This window comes from Gymnoscopelus braueri, assembly GCF_963280865.1.
Source record: "Gymnoscopelus braueri genome assembly, chromosome: 3".
NCBI lineage: Eukaryota > Metazoa > Chordata > Actinopteri > Myctophiformes > Myctophidae > Gymnoscopelus > Gymnoscopelus braueri.
This window is the reverse complement of record NC_137612.1, coordinates 2,698,843-2,726,564: the sequence shown is the minus strand read 5'-3', so window position 1 is coordinate 2,726,564 and position 27,722 is coordinate 2,698,843. Positions and strand designations below refer to the sequence as shown.

The 27,722-nt window shown below is 40.6% G+C and overlaps 1 protein-coding gene across 1 annotated transcript; it reads left to right on the top strand.

Moving 5' to 3' along the window:
* On the top strand, positions 1 to 27,095 carry appl1 (adaptor protein, phosphotyrosine interaction, PH domain and leucine zipper containing 1). The gene is made up of 22 exons (XM_080424722.1): positions 1 to 182; positions 6,555 to 6,653; positions 7,191 to 7,250; positions 7,935 to 8,006; positions 8,187 to 8,274; positions 12,282 to 12,323; positions 12,463 to 12,521; positions 12,981 to 13,127; positions 13,363 to 13,445; positions 14,381 to 14,542; positions 17,164 to 17,352; positions 17,826 to 17,868; positions 18,858 to 18,914; positions 20,120 to 20,211; positions 20,456 to 20,626; positions 22,526 to 22,578; positions 22,866 to 23,052; positions 23,138 to 23,174; positions 23,538 to 23,678; positions 24,085 to 24,135; positions 24,242 to 24,331; positions 24,706 to 27,095. Exons 1-22 carry the CDS (start codon positions 129 to 131, stop codon positions 24,865 to 24,867), a joined length of 2,139 nt encoding a protein of 712 aa, XP_080280848.1. The 5' UTR covers positions 1 to 128; the 3' UTR covers positions 24,868 to 27,095.
* Positions 27,096 to 27,722: the final 627 nt, after the last annotated feature.

The window sequence follows — 27,722 nt, the reverse complement described above, 5'->3', positions numbered from 1 at the left end:
TGTTGTGGTGGGTTGATCATCTGAACACACAGGGCTGGGAGTTGACGTTAAACCCGCATCTATCGTCCTTTTTCCTGAAACGACTTTATTATCCACCTGTTTATTGATAGGATATTGCAGCAGCCATCATGCCGGGGATAGAGGCGCTGCCGATAGAGGAGACATTAGAGGACAGCCCTCAGGTGAGAACGGAACCCCGGTTTTTATCTGACTGGCTAGAAAAGCTATCGACTGTTACACCGTCATTGGTGACCTGTAGAATTACGTTGTATTTATTTTTTTGTTGTAGGTTTTGTGCAGGGAGTGAGCATCACACAGCATGCATACACAGCATGGCATCGAATTTATATAATTGTTGTATGAAAAGTGCTAGAATTGTCACTGTTTTCATTGAAAATGTCTAGTTTATGTCTAGGGGCAGTGGTTCTCAACCTTTTTTGAGGGGGTGCCCAGATGACAGTGAAGTGACAATTTAAGGACGTTTTTAGACCTTTTTAATAACTCCTTAAAAAGAAAGAAAGAGAAAAAAGACCATTACTGCATCAAAAGTAATCCAAAAAATATAATATAAAAAATGCAACTGGTCAAACAACTTTGGCCAAATTGTCAAATGATATAAGAAAGAGGCACACATTTTGAAAATAGCCGATCTACAAGTTCACAACGCCCTGCGAGCTTGCAGATCTGCTATTTTCACAATATGTATCAGTGGAACCGAGTCAAACTAAATTGAATGCCTCAACTCCTACTTTTCAAAGTGCTTGTCAGGGTTGGGGGTCCACAGTTCAAATATGATTATTTTGGGGGGTCGCTGCCCAAAAAGTTTGAGAACACTGGTCTAGGGAATACTATAATATTTATGTATTGTCTTTCAGGGGTTTGAACCTGAGACCTCACTGAGTAACGTGTTACTATGACTTGACTGTACACAGGTACTGTAAGAACCTCAAACGGGTCTTATGCCATCCCTGTCACTTTTGTACAAGAGTCAGTAAGTGGCTGATTTAGATAGGTCACCACTGTCGGCGTAGCACATGTTAGCTAGCCCTGCTAAATCAGCCTTCACCTCAGTGTTTGCCAACAAGGGAAAGTGATGCCAAATGCTGATGATCTGCCGACAGACAGACAGACAGACAGACAGACAGACAGACAGACAGACAGACAGTATCTGAAGATGACAAAGTGTCAGTAGTAAGCAGTGTGAACAAGACATGTTTATTAACCAATTGGTTGTCATTCGCTGGGGGTCTTCATTGGTCACCTTGGCGACAGATTGCACTCAGGGTTTTATTTAGTGTCATTTGCAGTGGTGGAAAGTAACTAAGTACATTTACTTAAGTACTGTACTTAAGTACAATTTTGAGGTATTTGTACTTTACTTGAGTATTTCCAATATTTTTACTTCTACTCCACTACATCTCAGAGGCAAATATTGTACTTTTACTCCACTACAATTATTTGAAAACTTTAGTTACTAGTTACTTTTCAGATATAAATTATGATTTTATAAAACATACATTAACCACTTTAGCCATATTTTTAGCCATGGTTCACATGACGCTTGTATACAAGCGTCATGGTGCCGAATCCCCCTGGTCTAAAGTTGTGTTCGATTTTTTCACATTGCCATCTCTCACAAACATAAACGTTCAGATTTCAAATATAAAGTGCTTACCACCGAGCCACGGATGTTACAAGGCGATGCGGACCGCGATGAGTACCCGTATCTCCCGTATTGTTCAATAAAAAGCATTTTAATCCCATCGCCGGCCATTTTCTCCAAATTGTCTCCGATACTTTCAACCATGCGACACTAATGGTTGGGAGGTGTATTGCACTCTGATACATTACAAAACAAAAAAAATCAAAAAAAGAAAATGGCCGGCGATGGGATTAAAATGCTTTTTATTGAACAATACGGGAGATACGGGTACTCATCGCGGTCCGCATCGCCTTGTAACATCCGTGGCTCGGTGGTAAGCACTTTATATTTGAAATCTGAACGTTTATGTTTATGTGAGAGATGGCAATGTGAAAAAATCGAACACAACTTTAGACCAGGGGGACTCGGCACCATGACTGTCATGGTATGACAGTCATGTTTCAGGGCTACCCTGTTTTATATCTGCTTTTTGAAAATAGCAGATCTACAAGCTCACAACGCGTCGCGGTGCGACGCGTTGTGAGCTTGTAGATCGGCTATTTTCAAATATTTAGTACTTTTACTTTTGGTACTTTAAGTACATTTTGATGCCAATACTTTTGTACTTTTACTCAAGTACTTTTCTTATTCTGGACTTTTACTTGTAACAGAGTATTTTTATATTGCAGTATTGGTACTTTTACTTAAGTAAAGAATTTGAGTACTTTTTCCACCACTGGACATTTGTTAGTTTTTGTTGCCTCGCCATTGTTGTTTTTACACAAAAATAACTCCTGCAGCAGGGTCTCTCTCGGCTTATTTCCTTAGCTTTGGACGGCTAGTCACTCCGCTCTGTTCCTCCTGTCTTTTTAAAGTTCAAACTGCTCGGCTATCCACTTCAGTCCATGATCTGGACGGGTCCATTTAAACCAGTGCTGTTAAGTCATGGGATACAGGATAGGTGGGCACTAGGGACATCTGGGCACCTCCATGTAAAACTGGCTATTTTGTCCAAAATGTAAAAAAAAATCAAATACATTTAAATTCAATAAAAATGGAATTACTTTCTTAAGTAATGAAATGTAATATAGTATACATGATGTGAACATGCATGGTACATCATTATCAGACTTAATTTCTTATCCTTCAACTTCTTGTTTATATCGAATGTTTAAGCATGTTCTAATCATGTATAGTTTACTTAAAAACATTTTCCGAATATTTTTTTTTTTTTACATTTTGGAAAAAATAGCCAATTTAATAGTATACCGAGGTGCCCGCTCTTCCTTGGTGCCCGCCTATCCTGTAACCAAGGCATGTACCATATAGACACATTACCACAAGGTTTTTATTCCAAGCTAATCTCTCCAGACAGATTCAGCAGCCATACCAGCAGCTGCAAATTCAAAGGAAACTTTTTTTTTTCTTCTAAATTTGCCGATGGGTTCCCAGATTGAATTCCAAGCAAACACACCAACGGATGTGGTCAGGCATCAGGATTCAGGCCAACCTCCTGAGATTGTCTCATTACAATCAGATTACCCAGGATGTATGTCAATGCCAGGTGGACAGGTGTCCTCTCTGTATCATAATAACTGATTCTCTTGTGACTTGTATTGCAGCAGAACGTTGGTTCCATATAGCTCAAAGGGTGGAGGAAAGCACCAATCCTGGCAGGATTAGGCGATCAATTCTCTGTGTAACTGTTATCTTGAAAAGAGTGTCCTTCTAGTGACGTCCTTAAAGGGCAAGACCACTTTGGTAGAGGTTTGGGTTGTGTAGTTACCTTGCCATGATGTAACTCCAAAGGTGGTCAAGAAATGAAAAATAATTGCTCCATTGATTAAAAATTGATAATTCAAAATATGCTCCTCATTGACTTACATTGTACGGTGAAACAGCTCTCAAAGTCACTCTTTTAGCACATAAACTAACACAAACAAAGCTGATTCAGAGAATATAGAACATCACCAAACCCAGTAGTGTTTGTTTTTTTAATAAAAATGTCAACTTCCTGTTGATTTTACTATTTGAAGATCCGGATCCGCGGATCCAGTCCCGGGTTTTCTTCTAAATAAAAATAGCAAAATCAACAGGAAGCTAACATTTTTATAAAAAAAAAAACAGTACTGGGTTTGGTGAGGTTCTATATTGTCTGAATGAACTTTGTTTAATAACAACAATAATAATAACAATTATTTTTGATTTCTTGTCCACCTTTGGAGTTACATCATGGCAAGGCAACTACACAACCCAAACCTCTAACAAAGTGGTCTTGCCCTTTAAGAGTATACATTCCACCTATTGTGACGTTGTACCAGGTTTGGCTTGGTGTGTAGCTGTAAAAAATGCCATGGTGCAACACAGACATACAGATGTAAAGGTTCCGCACCCAGTTTAGTGTAGCTCTGGTGTTAGGCCCAGCGTGATCTAAATACGAGAGTGACGACCCTAGCATAGACTCCCACGGTAAGAATGGAATGCGGAAATGCTCGTTCTCAATCTCAATGAGGAAGTTCCAATGTTTGGAACTATAGCCCCCATAGCGGCCCGATTTGATCAAAGCGTGTTGTAACTCTCTCTCTCTATGGGTCTGGAATAGGCCTAAATCTATCTCAGTGGAAAAGCTACCAGTCTCTAAAGCCTCACTGAGCCCGGCTCTCTTGACAGGTGCGCTTTGGTGGAACAGGTAGGCAACTTGGGTATACATAAATACAAAGTCAAAGAGGTGCTGCTTTGTTTCCCCAGTGACATAAACTGCAGACCAACAAGGTAACAAAATCCAAGGCACTCCGTCTTCAAGTGAAAAAATATTTAAATTTAATTGAGCAATGCAACTGAAATGATGACCCAACGCGTTTCGACACTCGGTATTCAACAGGATGTCGGTTAGATTTATTGCTTGTATGTATGAACACACACACACAAGGAAGTTGTCTAGGTGAGCGTGAGGCATTAAACAGTATTTACAAGTATTTACTGAAAATATGAAGGTAAGCGATCATGACTGAAGAGGCTAGAAACGATGTATATATGATCGGCTGGAAGTTGGTATAGCACCATAGTGAGATATTAATTATTGCACTTGTTGAAAGTGTACACTCACTCACAGAGGGTATTGGCATAATACATTCCACAATACCCTTGTACGAATGAATAAATCAATACATGAATAATTGATTAAACATATTTGACTCACACAGAGGGAAGCAGTATAAATTCAAATAGTATTATGCCGTATGTATTCACCACCTGGGATGGAAAGGGTTGTTTCAGTCCCAGACAGCTGACAGTTGCTTGAGAGCCTCACTGCCATGGGGAACAACCGTTAAAGTAGCGTGAGGAAGCGGTCCTGAAAGACTGGGGCCTCTTGCCAGAAGTTTGCTTATTATGGAAGAGGTGGTGCCCAGGAGGTGCATGTCCTCTGGAGGGACAACAGGTTGCCACTCATGACCCTCTCAGGTGACCCAATGATCTACAGCAGTCTGCAACTGTCCTTATCAGTAGAGACAGCGAACCAGATGATGATGATGATGCAGTGAGGATGGACTCTATATGGTGGCCGTATTATAGTACTGGACCATCATTTTCTGCAGCAAGTTGAATTGCTTCAACTGCCACAGGAAGAACATCCTCTCAGCTCTGGGTCCTCTTTGTGATGGACTTTTTCCACTTATGTGGACATTATTTTCTCCAGGAATGGGATAAAGGGAGACATGCTGGTGGAAAGCACAGTCCACCTCTTACATAAACAGTTTTCCTTGAATGGTTCTCGTCCTTGGTTCAGGGCAGGTTCACAGTGATCATGTACAAACTAGAGTGGAACATTCTTTCTGTTTGGTTGTTTGGCTCGGAAATTGGAGCAGCACAAAAGTAACGTTTATGTACAATATAGTGTGTGTGCGTGTGTTGCCAGTAGAGGGCAATGTGACTCCACACATACTAATACTATATTAGTATATGTATTAGCGTTTCTCAAGCATTACTTTGGCTAGCTCAGTGTCTGATTGTCCGGGGGAAAACTCTTTCAGCAATCTACTGCCAGAAGGCCTTGTGACTGCAGAGCCGCTTTCCACGTGGCACGATCTGAAACAGTCTGTGATTCAGGAATGTGTCTCTCACTCACATGAGGATCAATATCTGTAACGTCTTTCATCAGCGGGAGTCGAAAGGATTTTCCACTGCTACTTTTAGTGGTAAAATGCTGTTGAGTCCATCACCTCGTTGGGTCACTGGGGGTAAAATGTTACTACTCCGTCCTGAAGGCACTTTGTGTCCAGACCTTTTTTTTTTTCTTTTTTCCAAGGACATCTCTCGCCTCCATTTCTGTTCAGTCAGAAGCAGAACAAAATCTGAGAAGTACATAGCCTGCATTCCAACACCAAAATGGTTTTCCGTGGTCAAGTCATAGGTATGCATTGTAGTTTGTAAGCAGGTTGTTGCATCAAGAGCAAGGTTCCACACACACCACAACATTCACTACATTTACAACCGCATTTAAGACTGGTGTGTACCTACCTACAGTATCTGCTGAATGATGAGTTATGGACAAGGGACTCTAATGACTCGCATCAAACCACTATAGACACACACACACACACACACACACACACACACACACACTCTCTCCCTCTCTCTCTCTCTCGACACAATCATGTCACATTCTCTCTCAATGATTCACTTTGTGACACTGTTGGAACAGATGCCACTTCAGTTTGATATTATAAAAGTACTGCTGACCACAAGCACAGAACGGGTTACCATGACCCTTTTACATTTGGTTCTTTTTGTACTGACCTCAGATAGATAACCACAATGTATCTTATTTTCGTGTGTGTGTGTGTGTGTGTGTGTGTGTGTGTGTGTGTGTGTGTGTGTGTGTGTGTATGTATGTGTGTGTGTGTGTGCGCAGACTCGTTCTCTGTTGGGCGTGTTTGAGGAGGACACTGCAGCCATCTCTAACTACTGTACACAGCTGTACGAGGCCATGCAGAGGATCTACCACGCACAGGTACATTTGGTTAAAACACTTAACTTAACGGCCTGTTGAGGGTTTGTCCCAGGGTGTCCAAGCGAACTCCATCCATCAGCAAGGTCTATAATGGGACCATAAATGATAGATGAATGTTTATAATTATGTATGACAACTTATAACAATGTTTATAACGTATTATAAGTGCTGGTCGTAATGCATTATAAGCTCAGTGGAACAGCACATCATAACTACCTTAACTAGTTATAAAGTGTATTTGTTATAAGTTGTTATGCATAATTATGACCATTTTTTTGCAAGTGTTAAGAACCATTATAATTGCATTATAAATCTGATTATAATGCATTATAGACCTGACCTTTAGTAACATGTTACCTGGTAGTTATAATGTGCTCTTCCATTGAGTTTATAATGCATTATGACCAGCACTTATAAATTATATTATTATAAATTATAATACTTCGTACACACACACACACACTTGATGATACACATAGGTGAATGTGTTTTCGGTTCCAGCTGATGATGTTTTGGTTTGTTTTTGTCATTTCTCAGAATGAGCTGAGCGCTGCCACCCATCTGACCTCCAAACTCCTGAAAGAATATGACAAACAGGTACAGACTCTAAGACCCCTGTAATCCAGTCAGTGTCGAGTTATCTGTAAAAAGACCTTCCTTTTTAAACCTCAACCTTTTGTAAAAAAATATGTTTTATTTTAATTTGTATTCGTATATATGATGTTTTGCATATTATTGTACATTATTGTCTTTAAATGTATCGATGAATTGAATACACAGGACCTCAATGAGGGTTACCCTTTTAGCATCCTTTTGTATAAATCTGTACCATTGTACCTTTTTTGCAAACTGTTAATAAAGTATTCAATCAATAAAAAAAAACGTAACACAGCTGAAATGGAATAGATTGGATCAGGATAGAATAGAACAGATCAGAATAAAATAGAGCAGAATAAAGTGGGTCTACACCCTCCTCAAGACCAACCAGTGTGGGAAATGGCATAATGCCTAAATTGAGATAAAATGGGGAAAGAATAAGAAAAAATACACCCATAAAATGTGTACTAAACCATTTTAGCCCTTATGGTATAACCGCTGCTCATCCACCCACCCTTTTATACCGCCTTGTGACCCCCCTCTCGGTCCCTATCTGGGTACTATTCCCACGCAGCTGGACATTGTTTGTTGTGGAACACACTGAAGGTATTGATTGGGTCTGTACAGTAGAGTATACAGTAGAAATGCACAGACTCATAGTTGCCTTGTCTGGTGTTGTTGCAGCGCTTTCCTCTGGGGGGCGATGATGAGGTAATGAGCTCCACCCTGCAGCAGTTTGCCAAAGTCATTGACGAGGTGAGGCCACACACACACACACACACACACACACACACACACACACACACACACACACACACACACACACACACACACACACACACACACACACACACACACTTTTGGGCATCACATAATATACTGAGTCATAATTCATCTTTATGACATGGTACTCAGTCTCTTTCTCTCTCTTTCTAGTTAAGTTCCTGTCATGCTGTGTTATCCACCCAGTTGGCTGATGCTATGATGTTTCCCATCACCCAGTTCATAGAGAGAGACGTGAAAGGTAGTGAAACACACACACACACACACACACACACACACACACACACACTCCATTCAGTAATTAAAGGATAAGGCTGGCGTAATTTAGCCTACGATGACATTTTAATGCCTGGTGTGGTCTTTTTCTGCATGCACATTGCTTTGTTTACATTCTGAAATAATTTGCTGACACTTCCACAAAGTTGTGGGGAAATGTAGTCTTCCCCTGTGTTTTGATGGTCAAGGATTACAATGATACCATCTGCAACATCTTAAACTGTTCAGGTGCATAGTTAATGGTGAATTCAAGCAATCAACTTTGGACCATACAGTTCTGGGTTTGATCCCAGGAACCACCGACTTTGCATATGAGTAGCATGGCTTGGGTAACTAAGACTTGCATTAAGTACTGGGAAATGATGGTAGGTGCTGCGCTCTACCTCAGCAATCCAGGGTCTAGGGCATTGAATAGGGTATAGACACCCTAATTCTGAGCCGGTACTGACTAGGGGTGGGACGATATGGGTACCTCACGATACGATATATATCACGATATTAGGCCCACGATAACAATATATATCACGATATTCGACGATATTCGATATATTGCGATATCACGATATTCAATATATATTGCAAGAAATTTCACCAACGATATATCACGATATCTGAAAATATCGATATATTGCGATATCACGATATATTGCATGAAATTTCACCAGCGATATATCACGATAGTCCTTGTATTCAATTCATAAACACATAAAATAGCACCAAACAGTTCAAAATCATCATTACACAAATACAGAGTAGGAAAAACAACGTATCACAAACTTAAAAAAAAAAAAAACTTTTTTTAATATTGATATTTTTCGGCAGTATATCGATTAGTTATCGCGGGAGAAAGTATCGCGATATCGATATATCGTCCCACCCCTAGTACTGACGATATGCCACTCTGACGTACTTTCTTACTTACTGACGTTGAGAAAAGGAAATCACAGGATCTGAGAACGAGGGTCATTCCTATATTCCACAGCTACATATTCTGTTAAAAGGATCCCTGGCTAATAAATAGTTGTATAGGTACAACCTCAGTAGATGAGTCTAGAAGTTCCCTCTTTTGGAATGAATGGAGGGCAATTTCTGAGAATCTTTCTCTCCATTGATGTGGAATGTGGACGTGTTACCACAATAGCCCATGTCATATGAGAGCTGGGGAACATATTTCTCATGTGCGATATAGAGCTGGGCATAGGACCCATGGAACATAGGACCCATGGAACATAGGACCCATGGAACATAGGACCCTGGAAACAAGCAAAGGCATTCATGTTTGCAACATTCACTATCAAATTGTGCCGGTTTTCACCTCTGTTAAAAACACTTGTTTTGAGTGCTTACATAGATGTTTATCATGCTCTGTTCTGGTGAAAGGTATAGTCACTAGGTGTGCTAAGTGCTAGAATAACTGTCCCCCACCCTGATGAAAACACCAGGTGAAAAGAAAAGTTGACAGGTAGCAAAATATCTACACGCTCAATGCGACCCATTGTGAACTTGTAAATCACAACTTATTCTAACTTTTGTCATTTTGGCTTTTAGCTTATTATTCTATCCTACAATATTATGATGTTTTATCTCATATGATGATCATGCTGCTTTTGAACTTGCTCTGTATTCTGTAATGCCGTTTGTAACCAGGTTTAGAAAAGCTGTATACAAATAAATTCCTTATCATTACATCAACGTCATTGCTGTGAAGAAGGTCAGCGACTTAGGACCTGCAGGTAACATAGGATCCTACTGTAGGAGAGCACAGTGCAGGGGTTGACACTAACACCTGCCCGCCTGCCCAGGGCAGGTAAATAAAATGGTAGGGCAGGTGAAGTTTGCTATCTGGTTGCCCCACGGGCAGGTGCACATTTTGTCTCTCCAGCTCTTTATTCAACAGAAAATGCCTTTTTCGGGTCAGGATACCAATTTTATCGAATCAGGACAGAGAACTCAGACAGGATACAGATTAAACAAGTTAAATTGGAAGTGATGACACAAAGAAATGAGCATGTAAAATTGGAACTGGAACGTTATAAAAATGAAGCTGATAAATGGGTACTCTCTCCTGATTGGCTACTGGAAATTTATTTTCTGTCTATCAAAGAGCTGGAGAGACAGAGTGACCCCTGTTACTGAACAAACACTCTATAGCAGTGAGTACTGTCAGAATATAGAGCTTTAACCCATAACAAAACCCTTTTTGTTTTAACCAAAAAATATCACTTACCCTACCTTCAACCCATAGTCATATTCATAGCTATTTAGATATTTGGCATACATATTGAGGTATGACATTTTTTATCGTGCAGCCCCATAATTCACAAGTAGAAAGTAAAAAATAAGTGTTTAACATTAACTGCCAAAGACGTTTATAAACGTCTTTGGGCCTTCAGCTATTGCCTGCCAAAGACGTTAAAAAACGTCATGAAAAAAAAAAAAAATCTAAAAAGATTCTCTAATTATTTAGTATTGACACTCTTTCGATATTCCAAACGAATAAGGAGATAACAATATCCAAAGATTTGCTGCTCCATCCACTTCAATGTTAAAATTCAAACGGACAAACAATTCTCATAGTTTTTTGGTTTGAAACTACTGGTTTTGAGCTATTTTCAAACATCAAACAACACATGACAACAAGGTCATAATGACCTCGTTGACATTTGTGAAACCACACCTGAATCTCATCTGTGATTAGAAATTATCTGGGATCAATCATACTGGAGAAAAATATTCTGTGGCTATGCGAAAAGGTACCAAAATCGTTCAAAACCCTGGCAGAGGCTACAGACTTTTTGAAAAAACTCTGGCAGTCAATGTGTTAATTGAACGGTAATTCAAATTTAACCTATAATTTGATAAAGGACGATTTACTTTTCGGGCAAGTGGGCAAGACCTGTGGGCAAGTAGAAAATGACCTGTACTTGCCCGACGGGCAAGTGCCTCTGAGACCTTAGTGTCAACCCCTGGCACAAATGTAGAGCTGGAGAATATAGGACCCAGGGAACATAGGACCCCTTGTTATTTTCCCATTATGTACTTTATAAAGCTGGGGAACGTAGGACCCTGCGAACATGGCATCCAATGAATATCCCTTGACCCCATTATAAATAGGGGTGTTGGAAAAATGTCTTCTGTTGGACGATTCAGAATCGATTCAAAAAAAAATTTAAACGATAAAAAAAAAAAAAAAGATCTTGGATTTACCTTTTGTGTTTTTACATTATTATCAGTTGATAAAACCTTTACAATTATAAAAGCTACATAAATGTACTCTGTTCTCATGCCAGCAGATTGGAGTAGATCCTGAAATCCTATGTTTTGAATCGAGAATCGTTTTGAATCGAGAATTGTTTGAATCGGAAAAAAACGCTTTTGAATCGAAAAAAAATAGATTTTGAATCGAGAATCGTTTGTTTTGAAAAAATCGATAAAAATCGGAATCGTGACCCCAAGAATCGGAATCGAATCGAATAGTGAGATAGCAGACGATTCACAGCCTTAATTATAAATAGTGTGATTTCCTTCCCTCAACATCACTGAATTCACCATTAACTATTTATCTCAGGACATTGTTTTATTCCAAGACCTCATTTTATGGGGGAAATGTTTTGGTGACTCCACACTTGATTTATAGTGGAATTTCAAAGTTTGAATAAATCATATTTAAAAAATATAGCATACATTGACTTGAATGTTGTTTGGGACCAACATGGTGAATGAACTGACTGACATCCTTAGAGTAAATGTATGGTACATTACACCAGGCATGTCCAGTAAGCTCTGAAGCACAAAATGACCTAACTGCTTGTGAATAATAGGTTTAAAGAAGAGACAATATTTTTAAAGGTTGGAACAAAGAAGACAAACGTGGTTGATGAATTGTCCTGACTATGAAATGCATAATGTTTCTCTCATTCCTGTTAATTCTGTCACTCCTCCATCTGTCTCTGTTTCTCTCTACCTCTACAGAGATTTTGACTTTAAAGGAAGTATTCCAGATAGCCAGCGATGGTGAGTTACCAACTAAACACACACACACACTGTACACACCATATCACTGCAGATGCTGTAAAAGTTCTGTGTTTACATTGAAAACTTCAGATTTCTCAGTGTATCTACCTGTTCTGTCTCTCCTTCTGTCTGTCTGTAGATCATGACATGGCCATCAACAGATACAGCCGGCTGTCCAAAAAGAGAGACAATGACAAGGTAAGAAGAAGAAATGGAGTGTGTCTGTGTGTGCGTGCGTTGTGGGGATATAGAGCCTTGGCCCTACCAGATGAAGTCTTTCTAACTTAAAGTTGCAACATCTCATAGCTGGGGCATGGATGTTGGCTACTGAGGCCATATGTATTAAAGTTTGGGCAGCATCCACACTTAATGGATGCGTTGTGAGCGTGTACATCTGCTATTTTTGCCATTTTTTAATTGTTTGTAAATTGAAAGTGTTTTAAGTGTGTGTGAGTTTTCTAAATATTGAACCAATGAAATGAAGAGCTTGTGACTAAATAATAACTGCAATGGATCCAATAGAATAGAGTTTTCTTTTAAATTTTTTTTCATTTCCTGAAAAGTTACGGTTTACGCGCCCATATGCTACTTATAATTATTGTATTACCATATTCCATGCAGAATTGTTAAAATAATATGTTATGTGTGTTTGTGTAGGTCAAGGCTGAGGTGATAGAGGATGTGTACACGTCTCGTAAGAAGCAGCATCAGACCATGATGCATTACTGCTGCTCCCTCAACACACTGCAGTACAAGAAGAAGATCTGTCTGCTGGAACCTCTACTGGGATACATGCAGGCTCAGGTACATGCACACACTTCACACACACACACACACACACACACACACACACACACACACACACACACACACACACACACACACACACACACACACACACACACACCCAGGTACACAAGAACATACACTAAGGTATTTTGACGTGGTTTTCGTGGAAATCAATCTTTTTCTCTCTCTTTCTCTCTCCATCTGTCCTCCCTCCATCCCTCTCACTTTCTCTTGACTTTTTCTGTCTCAGATCAGTTTTTTTAAGTTGGGTTCAGAGAATCTGACTCAGCAGTGGGAGGACTTCCTGGGAACTATAGGAACGAGTGTTCAAAAGTAAGTAAAACCTTCAGCATGCATCCACAGAGCAGCTGGTAGGAAGGCAGGATATTGTCTGAAACCCATTTGAGGGCAAACAGATCAGGGGACTGCGTCAGGACAATTATATAAAAAACTATCGTGTTGCAGACAGTCAAGTAATTTTACTCTGAGCTTTCCTCAACAGTGTGAACTCACTAGATACTGTAGCTTAAATTTTAAACGTCGTTTCTGGGCAGCTTAGCAATGATTGGTCAGCCCGTATCGATGTGGAAAAACAGCACAAGTCATAAATGTCACATATATTCAGTGTTTAATCAGCCCCCCTGAGTACAAAAGTTTGACCATATGAGACCTATAAGGTTTTAAAGGAGACATCCGGACATTTTAAGTGTTATCTTTGATGTGTCGCTAATCACTCACCATCATTGAAATGGCAACACCATTCTCTCCCTGGCAACACCGAGTTGCCAGGTTCTGGGAGAGAAACAAGCAACCAGCGTTAGCTCGTTCTGCATTAGCGTTAGCTCGTCCGGGACTTTCAGTGCATGTTTGAGTATCATGAGACTCCACAATGAGCAGTAGTAGAGAAAAAACTAACTTTGCATCGGTTATAATAGACGAATTTCACTCTTACACGGGCTCCCATTATGCCAACGGAGGGGGTCGACAGACTGCAGGACACGTAACTCTCTGGAATAACTCAACGTCCATTTCAATGATGGTGAGTGATTAGCGACACATCAAAGATAACACTTAAAATGTCCGGATCTCTCCTTTAAGGTTTCAGTCAAGAATGGTTGTTGCCATCTCCAACCTTTGCACAACCCTAACACATAGTGAGTGGTTGGTAGAGCTGAGTAATCGGCTAGGAATGAATGGAATCAATAACTAGAAAGTTATCCATCTGTTCTCTATTGACATCAACTTGGTTGTGTGTGTTTGGTGTGTAGTGTGCGTAGAGAGATGGAGTCTGAGGTGAGCTCCATGCACCAGACCATCCAGGACCTGGAGAGGTCATGTGACCCGCTCTACGTACCATGTGACCCTGACCCCGCCCACTCCCCCGCTTCACGCAACCTGACCAGGAAGCAAGGATATCTTTATACACGCAAGTAATAACCACACACCATACATGCACCAAGTAATAACCACACACCATACATGTACCAAGTAATAACCACACACCATACATGTACCAAGTAATAACCACACACCATACATGTAATAACCACACACCATACATGTAATAACCACACACCATACATGTAATAACCACACACCATACATGCACCAAGTAATAACCACACACCATACATGTAATAACCACACACCATACATGTAATAACCACACACCATACATGTAATAACCACACACCATACATGCAATAACCACACACCATACATGTAATAACCACACACCATACATGTAATAACCACACACCATACATGCACCAAGTAATAACCACACACCATACATGTAATAACCACACACCATACATGTAATAACCACACACCATACATGTAATAACCACACACCATACATGCAATAACCACACACCATACATGCACCAAGTAATAACCACACACCATACATGTAATAACCACACACCATACATGTAATAACCACACACCATACATGCACCAAGTAATAACCACACACCATACATGCACCAAGTAATAACCACACACCATACATGTAATAACCACACACCATACATGTAATAACCACACACCATACATGTAATAACCACACACCATACATGTAATAACCACACACCATACATGTAATAACCACACACCATACATGTAATAACCACACACCATACATGTAATAACCACACACCATACATGTAATAACCACACACCATACATGTAATAACCACACACCATACATGCACCAAGTAATAACCACACACCATACATGTAATAACCACACACCATACATGCACCAAGTAATAACCACACACCATACATGTAATAACCACACACCATACATGCACACACATTTGTATTCCATTGTGTTCTTTTTCAATACTTCCTCTGTCTGTCTGTCTGTCTGTCTAACTATCTCTGCCTATATCTTTTGAACTACCTTTCCATCTGTCTTTCTGTCGGACTGTGCCAATCTATATACTTATCTATCTTAAAGGTTCTATGACATTCATTTTAACTTTTTTTATTGTCTCCGCCGTAGGTGGAGAATATGTTTTCGCTTCGTCCCGCCGTGTGTGAGCAAACATTGTTAGCCAAGCTAACATTGGTCAAGCTCCACGTGACACGTGTCAATATGTTGACACCAATGCCTTTGATTGGCTAGAGGGACGGATGACGAAATAGAATCCTATAAATAGGTGTGTCACTTCAAAAAGACTTTACTTTTTGAAGTGAGGTAAGACAGGACCAATCAGTCTTGATTGGAACAGTACGTTCCAGTCCAAATCACCCGTCCGTGCGTGTGTGTGTCCCTTTGAGAACACCTAACATTGGTCAAGCAAAGGCGCAGAAGGCCAAAGCTAAGAAAGCATACTCATCTACAACAGTAACACAGAAGAGGACTATAGAGTTGAATTGATCCCACAACAACAAGGCCGAAGTCTTAATACTGTAACAATTGGCCACCTTGATCAAATACATTATGTAGCACTAGAGAAAACTGACATAGATCAAACACACCAATCAACTGCTGAAACTGTTCAAGACAACAATGAAGATGAAGAAGACAGACAAGTATTTGAACAAACCAGTCAATTACGACCACTCCCATATGACACATTGCTTCAAGAAGAACATTCTTTAGATGCAAACACTACATATTCAGTCGCCCCTGCAGAACACCAAAAACCACGCACATTCTACCAACAGTACCTTGCAGTACAAATCACCCGTCCGTGCGTGTGTGTGTTCCTCTGAGAACACCTAACATTGGTCAGTTTTACGTGACATCACAATATGTAATATAAATATATAAATAGGAGGCTGAGATCACACAATGTAACTAACTCCCATTATGCAAACTAAAGAAGCAGCAAATGAGCATCTGAAACCTGATGAAGACGCAAAGGCGCAGAAGGCCAAGGTCTGCTGGCGGAGACTTGTGCTCCGAGGAGCACATTTTCTAGTTTTTTATGTTTTTTGGGGGGTTTTATGACCTCAAATACACCTAAAAAATCTGAACTTTGAACATTCAGTGGATTTTCTGTGGTCTGGGGTTTTCTGAATAATTAGGCTGAAAAGTAATCTGAGCTTGGCCCTTCGACAGTGAGGTCACAGTCGATTAATCCCGCCCACTCTCCTCCTCGCCCCTCCCCTCCCCTATCCTTTCCTTTGGGGGGGGGCGGAGCAGAGGCGATGATTGACAGGCAAAATCCCTCACCAGCGACACCCGCAGGCAAAGATTTATTTTTTCATTGCAGTTGAAAAGGCTTTAGAAATGTGAGAGAAAAACACCTGCCATGGATCAATGGAGTGGAATTTTTTGTTAAAACTTTCTATACACGTTTGAAGGACCATGACACTTTTAATGTGTGGTAAAACTGAACGTCATGAAACCTTTAATGAATTGAATACACAGGACTACAATGTAAACAAACCCCTTTTTGTGTTATCCTTTCAACAATCATTGTAAACCGTACCTCTGTACAATCTGCAAACTGTTAATAAAGTATTCAATCAATCAATCTCTCCAACTGCCCCCCCCCCTCTCTCTCTCTCCCTCCTTTCTTATGTGTGACAGTAAGACCGGCCTGGTGTCGTCCTCATGGGAGCGTCAGTACTTCTTCACCCAGGGTGGTAACCTGATGAGTCAGGGGAGGGGGGAGGTGGCGGGGGGCCTGGTCATGGACATCGATAACTCTTCCGTCATGGCGGTGGACTCCGACGACCGGCGCTTCTGCTTCCAGATCACTTCCTTCGACGGCAAAAAGTAAAACGGCTTTTATAGTCATATACTGTAAAGAGCATATATACTAGCGTATATATAACATATGTTTACCAATAGATTTAACATTAACATTAACTCGTAACATTTTCATGTCAAGAGACAAGACTAACCCTAATTAATTAATTAATTAATAAAATACAATATTTGGATAATGTACCCCCATCTGAAAATGTCTAATAGGAACCTCCCATGAGAGAAGCTTTGTGTTCAAAAACCTTCTAAAATATGATATGCAAGCTCACAGCTTGTACATCTGCTATTTTTGAACATTTTTGAAACATTTTGAATTATTTAGCTTTTTTTTTAAAACACAAATCTTCTCTTCTGGGGGTCCCTGGCACAAAACATTTTCAGATGGGGGTCCGCGGCCAAATATATATCAATTTGGGGGTCCTTGGCACGAGAAAGGTTTGTGAACCACTAATGTAGTAAACGGTGTGTTGTTGTGTTTCCAGAGTGGTCACGCTGCAGGCAGAGAGCAGGAGAGACTGTGAGGAGGTGACCATCACTAATAAGACATTATACACATTATTACATACATTTACATATCGTCACTGTCGGGTGGAATCCTCATATCTCCAAAACTCTTACTTTTCAGGATTCAAATTCTAAAATTGCAAAAGTAGCAGATCCACAAGCTCAATACTGCATACTGTATACTGTATACTACTTTGATATAACATTATTACATAGATTTTATTTTTAATCTAACAGATTATTACATAGATGTATTGTAACATACTGTGCATGACACATTTTGTTTTAATATAACACTTATTGTTGGCTATTTAAAGTTGTACAATGCAGATTCACAAATAATGATTTTTAGCAACCTCTGCTGGTCACTACCGTCACTGCATACAATTTCCGTAGTCCTCGATTACCCAGAATTCCACTTGTTTTCACCGGAAGCCGGAAGCGTTTCAAAAAGCGTTCTTTTAATTGTTTTATACTATCTGCGGATCGTTTCTCTTAGCCAGTGGAGCATTAGTTACCATGAGCTGTGCTTTCTTTTTCCTGTTCTTTTTCGATCTTCCAATCCTACATTCTCTTAAAATCAGCGTGAGGTTCCTTTTTGTTATTAGCGCGGTAGTTCCTGGCCAAACAGGAAACCGTTGCGGTAGTTCCTGGCCAAACAGGAAACCAGTGCATTTCCGCCTCCGTTTTCCGGCCAGATGACGTCATTTTCCCCCCCGGAAAATGACGGGGGGGAAAGTCCCCCCCGACATCGTTCAATAGAAAATATATAAATAAAAGGCTTCCGGGGGTGAAATTCATGGAGTGGGTGTTGTGAAACTTTTGCCACTCACAAAAGATATACAATTTAACTTTAGTTTTGTTGAAAACGTTACCTAGTATTACTTTAAGTGAGTATAACAAACCATTTAATGTAACAAACTAGCAGATCTGCCTAATTTAGGAGGAATAATAACTGATGATAATCTTTTCTCCTGTTGTTTGATCGTGTGTGTTTGCATGTGTTCCAGTGGATCGCCACCATCAACAACATCTCCAAAAGAATCTACCTGAGTGAAAATGCTGAGGTCTGTAGGGTTTTAACCGGTCTAAAACCGTGTTTCACAATCACCTGGTCGGGACCCATTTTGGGGTTGCATGACAAAAATATATATACAAAAAAGGGGAGGGGGGTCGTCTGTCTACCGGGAAACTGGTACTACCTCCTCTTTTGGCCTCCAGACAGATGAGTTTTTAGGGCTGTTTTAAATGAGCCCAGCGAACTGCATTTTTTGAGGGATGGGGTTAGACTATTCCATACCTTGGTGGCTGTGCTGTAGAAGGAGAATTTGCCCATGTTTGTTTTATGGGTGGGTGGTACCAGAGTGTTGTTTACGCTCCCTCTAGTTTCGTGACTGTGGGTGTCACTAACTTTTTGGAGGTATTTAGACAGATATGTGGGTATAGGGGGCATTTCGGGCAAATCTGCATTTACAGTTTTGAAGACCAGTCCCATTTTAGTTGTTTAACCCTGTCTTCCACCCTGAGCCAGCCTAGGCTGGCAAAGTGAGTGGGAGAGAGGTGGGTCATGGGCCCCAGTCCGAGAAGTAGTCTAATCAGTTTGTTTTGGGAGGTTAAGTGAAGCTTAGTCTTCAGTGACACTGAGGTGTTGGATTACCAAGAGGAGCAAGCATAGTCAAAAAGGGGCTGAATCAGGGCTCCTGAGAGGGTCCTGAGGGCCTGAGGGTTGACAAAAGAGGAAACTCTGCCCATAAATCTGGTTCTCTGGTTTACTCTTTTGACCACCTTTGTTGCCATGCTTTCACCTGTCAGGTATTTGTCAAGAATACATCCCAAATAGGTAATCTCTTCTTTGCTAGAGATGATTGTTGTCATCGACTTTGACCTTGAAGTCATTTACCTTCATCTTACTGAGGGAATGTTTGGTCCCAAAGAGAATGGATCCAGTTTTCCCAAGGTGTGGTGACAGTTTGTTATCGGTAAGCCAGGTACGGATTTTGGAGAGTTCAGAGCTGAGAGCTTCCTCAACCGAGATCAGGAGTGCCGAGTCATCAGGCGAGGAGAGGCTAATTGAAATAGCCATTTATCTATCAAATCAATAATAGAAATTTAATGAACTGAAGAATCAATTTGAAATCAAACTGTGATCCCCAAAAATGTAATTCAATGTATTTAGTTTGTCTGTAACATGAGGTCAGTTTAAATTAAATAAGTTAAAACTGGCTTATACACTGTATGATTTTCATCCAGTGAATGACGTTTCAATTGTCAGGAGCTAGCAGCCAGGGTGAACCAATCAGCTTTGGAGGCTGTGACACCATCACCATCCTTCCAACAGAGACACGAGAGCATGAGACCTGCTAGGTATGTTGTGTGTGTGTGTGTGTGTGTGCGTTAGGGATGGGACGATAATCGTTATTATCGTTTATCGTGATAAAAAATATTTTCTTTTAAACATTTCTATATTAATGTTATATTTCAAATCTTAGTGTTTTTCCAATTATTAGGGCCCACTTGCAATACCCTCACAGCCCACCAGAATCGCTGCAGTAAATGATTCAAATTAAAAGAATAATTAGTCTCTAATATCTCTCTCTCTGTCTCTCAGTAAAGGGCGATCCGGCCGCACTAGCAGTGTTAGTTCTGGCTCGGAGCCATCTCCTGCCCTCTCTGCTCTCTCATTGGAGGCTCTGGTTGACCCGGACACGCCCATTCAGTTTGACATCATCTCCCCTGTCAGCGAAGAGCTCACACACAGCAAGAATACCAACACACAGAGGTATGCACTGCAGTACTACACACACACACACACACACACACACACACACACACACACACACACACACACACACACACACATTAAGAATACCAACACACAGAGGTATGCACTGCAGTACACACACACACACACACACACACACACACACACACACACACACACACACACACACACACACACACACACACACACACACAGCAAGAATACCAACACACAGAGGTATGCACTGCAGTACACACAGACACACACACACACACACACACACACACACACACACACACACACACACACACACACACACACACACACACACAGCAAGAATACCAACACACAGAGGTATGCAGTACACACACACACACACACACACACACACACACACACACACACACAACTCCTCTTTAACTCTTTGACTGCGGACGACGCGATAACGCGTCAAGTGCTACTTTGTCCAGTTGGCCGTCGACGCGTTCGACGCGCTTGACGCGCGTTCATTGTTTAATCTCTGATTGCGCTATGCTGCTTAATATTCAATGTTATTCTCGAGTTCCACTTACTTCACGGACATCTGCATCCGGTTTCATGGCCTGGATTCCGTTTCCGGTTTTTGATTTTTTTCCCCAGTCATTTTCGTCCAAAATAGGTAAATAAACGGTCTTTCACACGGTATAACGGACAAACGGACAGGTTCTCTTCTATAATCTATGGTCTGGGTGACGATCAGTCATCGCCGTCGTGTATCACATCGTAATTTTCGCCGATCAAAACAATCTGGGACGACGTCACATCCGTTTTCATGTTTTTCCTTGTCTAATCTATCAAGAAGGGTGAGAGAGACCCAACGACATGATCAAGCTGTCATGTGCTGCTCTCTAGTGGCGGATTTGTGCTGGGTCTTTAAATTATGTGTCCTTAAATTATTTTCATGAGAAAAAATCAAAATATAAAAATAAAAAAACACGAAAATTTCTGGCACTGGGGGAGTACTTTATGAAAATACTCTGGCAGTCAAAGAGTTAAATGAGACTTTTTAAATGGATAATTTGACTTTGTGTTTTTAGCCCTGCTAGCGGCGGGGCTCTGAGGAGGGCTATGTTAGTCGGTCGGTATGTTCACTACTTTGGTCCAAAATAATCTATCGTCGCTAACAATAAAGTAATACATAAGTAAACTAAGAATCTAACAATAAAGTAATACATAAGTAAACCAAGGATCTAATAATAAACTAATACAAAAGTAAACCAAGAAGCTATCATCAGCTTGTACATTGAAACTATACACACTATAAGATGCCAGGTCAACAATGACCTGTTATCTGTCTACATAACATGCTATCTAAGTCAGTGGTTCTCAAACTGTTTCATGCCAAGGACCCCTAAATTGATACACGTCGTTAGCCCGTCGACCCCCATTTGAAAAGACATGCCAGGAAGACCCATAAGAGAAGATTTCAAGGACCCCCAGTTTGATAAGCATGAGGCCATGGACCCCCATTTGATGGCATTTTTTATCTGTGGAAGCCCAATCTACACTGTAAATTTAACTCTGAGAGTTATGGGTCCATTTGGTTCCATTTGTACACTCTCTGAGTTACAGACACATAAGGGTCCATTTAGTCCATTTAGTTTAGTAACTATATCATTTAGCTGGGGAACCCCCCAAGGACCTCTGGGGGTCCCCGGACCCCACTTTGAGAACCACTGATCTAAGTTACATTTTAGCCTTTTGTATAAGCCTGCATAACCCCATACATACCCCCTATTTTACATGCCAAATCCAAGCGCCCACTTGGATTACTCCTACTTACCCGGTGAGACTTACCTGACGATAGTCCTTATATTAATTATTTGATGTGCTATTATGTTCTATTCTTTTCTATTCCATTCAAATCTGTTTTATCAGGAGGAGTAATCCATTTGGAGAGTCTGGTGATACACCTCCAGAAGACAATGAAGGTACCTCTGTCTGTCTGTCTGTCTGTCTGTCTGTCTGTCTGTCTGTCTGTCTATCTACCAGTCTGTTGGTCCTTTTAACTACCACAAGCCCTATAATGTATATACATTGTCTTATGATGAATTGCAAAAATTGCTGATCTACAGGCTCACAACGCTTTGTGAGCCTGTAGATCTTCTTTTTTTCGCAGTTTTTAAAAATAAAGAATTGTAAATTAATTAGTTTGACAATTTCTCAAGATGTTGGACTATAATGACATCATCATCTCTACCACTGTCCTCTCCTCCAGACTCTATCCTTCACCAGTTGTTCATCGTTCGTTTCCTGGGTTCTGTGGAGGTGAAGTGGTCTGCTGATTGGCCGGAAGAGCCGTCAATCATCTATGAGACAATGCGACAGATCCTGGCGGCCAGGGCCATTCACAATGTCTTCAAGATGACAGAGTCCCACCTGCTGGTCACCTGTGACTGTCTGAAGTCAGTGTGTGGTGATGTTTAACAGTGGTGTCTAATATATGTCTAATGAAGTATTAATAATATTTATATGTTTTGTGTCTTTCAGACTTATTGATCCTCAGACACAAGTTACCAGACTCAGGGTATGTGTGTCTCTCTTTTTCTCTCTCTCTCGCCTACTATCTTGCTCTTTATTTCTCCCTCTCAATTTCTCAACCTATCCTTCTCTCTCTCTCTCTCTCTCTCTCTCTCCCTTTTTGTCTGCCTGACACACACACACACACACACACACACACACACACACACACACACACACACACACACACACACACACACACACACACACACACACACACACACACACACACACACATTACTAATACAGACACTGTTGTCTTTGTACTTCCTGACACATACTGTACTGTACATGTAGTCACATAACGTAACTATATGCACACATCTAGTCATCCTCACTGTTTAATCTCTCTCTCTGTCTCTCTCTGCAGTTCCCTCTCTCCAGTGTGGTTCTCTGTGCATCCCATCAGGAGAATAAGCGTTTGTTTGGTTTCGTGCTGCAGCCCTCAGGTGGGCGGGGCGACCAGAGGGCCATCTGCTATGTCTTTGAGTCCAACAACGATGGAGAGAAGGTAGGATAAGTTGGGTGGTTCACTGCACACGGACATATCTGCAAACAAGCATGAGATGTTTATTACATTATGGCCGATTTAAATTAACATTTGGCTGGATAAATAGAATCTTACCAGTCATGGTGGCTGGCCAAACAATGCTTAGCGGTAACCTTGGTCATGTTTACATCAGCTCATATTAAGAAACCAAAATACCTTTGATTTTATTACCGTTTTTGTTTTTTCAATGGCTTAATTTTATTTCTGGAACTACTGTATATTAATGATTTGCTAGAAGATTAAATCACTGTGATGTCAATATTATAAAAAGCCTTTCGATTACCTAGCAATGACAGACACACTTTCAACTTGGTTATAGCATTTTATGTTGTCAGTATTTATTTTACTTGTTTGTTTGTTTTGTCAGATCTGTGACAGTGTGGGGTTGGCCAAACAGATAGCCTTCCACTCTGAGATGGTAAGACACGGTTATTATTATCAAATCCAATATATTAAAAAAAAATATATATATAATTTACTGATGTACACTAAGAACTGGATAATCTGTGTGCATGTGTGTGTAGGATCGTAAATCTGTGGAAAAGAGAAAAGAGGAGGATCTAGCCATGGAGAGACAGCAGGAGGAACTCAGCAAACAGAAACAGATAGAGAAGGTGACATTTTGACTTTCAAATTAACCCTAATCCCATTCCAGGACCCGCTGTTGTTGATTCAAAATGTGATGCTAAGTAAACTGAGCGTTTATCCTGTGTTTTATGGTAAGGGCTCAGTGTAAATTAGACTGTGTTTAGTGTAAGTCTTCTTTTAGGGTTTGAATGTTTGGTGGGATCTTCGAACAACAAATATACACGTACATGCACACAGACCTTTTCTGTATCCTCTCTAAAACGGATGGGTAGAAAGTACCCATGCGCTAGTAGTCATGCGCTAGACAATAAATAAATAAGGGAACGTCCGAACTTTTCAATTAACATCCGAACGTCAATGTAAGTTCAGTGTTTGTTTTATTTTGTGCTTTATGTTAAAGGACCTGGAGGAACAGAGTCGTCTGATTGCTGCCTCCAGCTCCAGCCGAACACCTGCCAACCCCACCACCAACGATGGACAGTTCCTGGTGCTCAGCAATAGCCAATCGGAGGACAGCGACCCCGGAGAGGAAGGAAAGAAGAAGGGCGAGTCAGAGGCTTAATGAAGAGATGCATGCCCGTTAGCTTATGACCACCCAGCTGGGTGGAGTTTATTTTGTTTTATTTTTCTATGCCTTACTGTCAAGAGAGTAGCAAAAAAAAGGTCACGAGGAAAAGAAGCACTCTCTCTGTAAAGGACTCTTGATGGGGAGACAGACGTGCCAGCAAGTTGACTTCCTATGACCTGAATATGTAGGAAATAACAAACACACCTCCCTTGAAAATGGAGGAAAGGGAGACAAATGAACGGTTAAAACATTATTTCAACTTCCCCTGAAGGATCTGTTCTCTCGCTGCCTTTGCTGTAAATTCTGTATTTTATTACTGACTCATGTCCTGCAGAAACAAACAGCATTCTCTGTCCTACAGTGACAAACACGGAAGTCAAACATTTATCATTTATTAACATACATTGTTGAATTACTGTAGATATCAAAGCTAACCCCAAGTCATGACCAGTGACCTTTAAATAGTTCTCTTGCTATTTGTCTTTGTAGGACAGCAATACGTATCCGTTTTTACGTTTGGTTTTATAAAATGGTCTAATGTCAACAATACAGCACTAAATAAGGAATTATTGAACAGTATAGGCATAGTATTACACAGATTCAGATATATTGGGACACTGAGATATACTGGGACACTTTGTGAGTAATTATATTAGGCTTACACATGGAGGACATTGTTGGTGACTGGATATGAAGCGATAGTGTGTAGGTGGTACACGCATGCACACGCATCTGGGAAATGTCTGATGCCTGTACTCTTATTTTCAATATTAGCGTCAGTAAACGGACAGGACAGAAGGGAGCGGACAGGTGATGGAGATAATTTTAGTGAGGTGGGGGAAGAGAGAGTTTCCAATATTGGCATCAGCGAATGCACAGGCTAGAGGAGAGAACGGCCAGGCAGATAGACAGTCATGGAGGCAACATTAGTGAGGGCGAGGAGGAAGACATGAAAACAACATCCATCCATTACTTCATGAATCACAGTTACGGTTATTCTCGCTATGTTACACATTATATTCACCAGTTAGCTGTAGCTACTAGCGCTCTCTGTTCATTCACCGGTAAACAATAAGTAATTATCATTAGCCCAGATTACATTCGGAAAAAGATTTAATTAGATCTGTTACATTGTCAAAGAAATAGCTTACAAGCTTCCCCCCGAGAGCTCAGCAGGACAACCTGGGTCCCCTTTCTCATTCCAGACCCCTACCGTCCACGCCTCAGCTTCTGACCCCTCACCCCCCCCCCTCTGCTAGACAGACAGACTGACAGACACAAGACAGGTTGCAAAAATATATATATATATATATATATTGTAATCCAAGGGTTTACGTTACTAATGACAAAAATTGCCATGTAATTTGTATTCAGTAACTGACTACATTTCAAAGTAGTCTGACTGAAACCTGCTGCTAGCACTCTGTTCATTCGCAAGTTAGCTGTAGCTGTTAGTGCTCTGTTCATTTACCGGCTAACTGTAGAGGCTAATGCTAACTAACTGTCCTATAGACATAAACAGCACAACGTGTCTGAGTAGTGAATCACCAAAAGTATTGTTGGTACATAACAGCATGTATTGTTTAGTAACATTTATATTTTGTTGAGACTAAATCTAGACCATAGCCATGACCGCTGACCTTTAAAACAAATGGGAAGCCATTTCTCTTGTTTGTCTTTTGAAGGACATGCAGATCCTGGCTCAGTGTCAGAGTGTTGCCACTAATATTTAAAGTTGGTAAGTAGGGCAGGATAACTGTTATCCTCTCAGTTCTTCCAGAGCAGTCGGTGAGTATTGTTACTTAACAGGCTTTTTGATCAACTAGACTCGAGCTAACTGTAATACATTTTTCATTGTTTATTCACTTCATAATTTCTGTACTTAATGGCGACTTATTCTGATATTTAATCCCAGGTTATTGTTACATGTTGAAAGGAACAAAAACAAAGTACGCCGTGTCTAATTGTCTATACTTTTAAAAGCAGCGAGTGAAAAGTTCAACTGGATTTACTAATTACTAATTTAAACTTTGGATTTGTCTGAAAACATCCGTTAATCACACCATCATCTTCCTCCCACCGTTACACAACAAGTCCCCAGAGAGACTAGAAGGAAAAGCAGGCATTTAGAGCTTCTGAGAAAGATGTGATTGTTGTGAGCAGCAGCGGCAGGGTGTCACACCTGTAGATCCACTGGATCAGCAGGGCGTCACACCTGTAGATCCACTGGATCCGTTGGGGGGCTGAGCGCCTCGTTTACCCCCCGATGAGATGCCCTTGAGCAACAACTTATACCCCAGCAACTGCCCCAGTGGAGCTGCTCTGTGGCCAATAGTAGATGATGGTGGTTGTACTGGCCAGCTCCCAATAATAGCCAACAGTAAAGAATTAGGGTCGTACTGGGGCCATTCCCAGTAGCAAACCGTATCGGTTTGTGGTTGTACTGGGAAGCTCCCAGTAGCAAACGAAAAGAATGGTAACTGGACTGCATTTCACCTTTATCCAAAAATGCTTTAACCCATTAAGACCTGGAACGCATCTGTGTCATTTTTAGATTTGAGCATAATATTTTTTTTTTTATTGTTTTACACTTTGGCTATTAAAAAATAGCAGATATACAAGCTCATAGCACGGCACCGAGTGCCGCGCTATGAGCTTGTAGATCTGCTATTTTTGAAAAATCTTGAAAATGTGTGCAAATCTTTGAATATATATATTTTTTTAAAGCGAACATTTTTAACTCAAATCTTTGCTTCTGGGGGTCCCTGGAACAAAACATTTTGAGATGGGTTCCACGGCCAAATACATATAATTTATGTATTGACATGAAAAAGTTTGAGCACCACTGA

Bases quoted from the DNA above. Each gene is read 5' to 3' on its own strand.
- appl1 (XM_080424722.1), top strand. From the start codon at position 129: ATGCCGGGGATAGAGGCGCTGCCGATAGAGGAGACATTAGAGGACAGC. The intron at 20,627-22,525 runs GTATGCACTGCA...CTGTTTTATCAG, and splicing joins AAGAATACCAACACACAGAG to GAGGAGTAATCCATTTGGAG. The intron at 23,679-24,084 runs GTAGGATAAGTT...TTGTTTTGTCAG, and splicing joins CCAACAACGATGGAGAGAAG to ATCTGTGACAGTGTGGGGTT.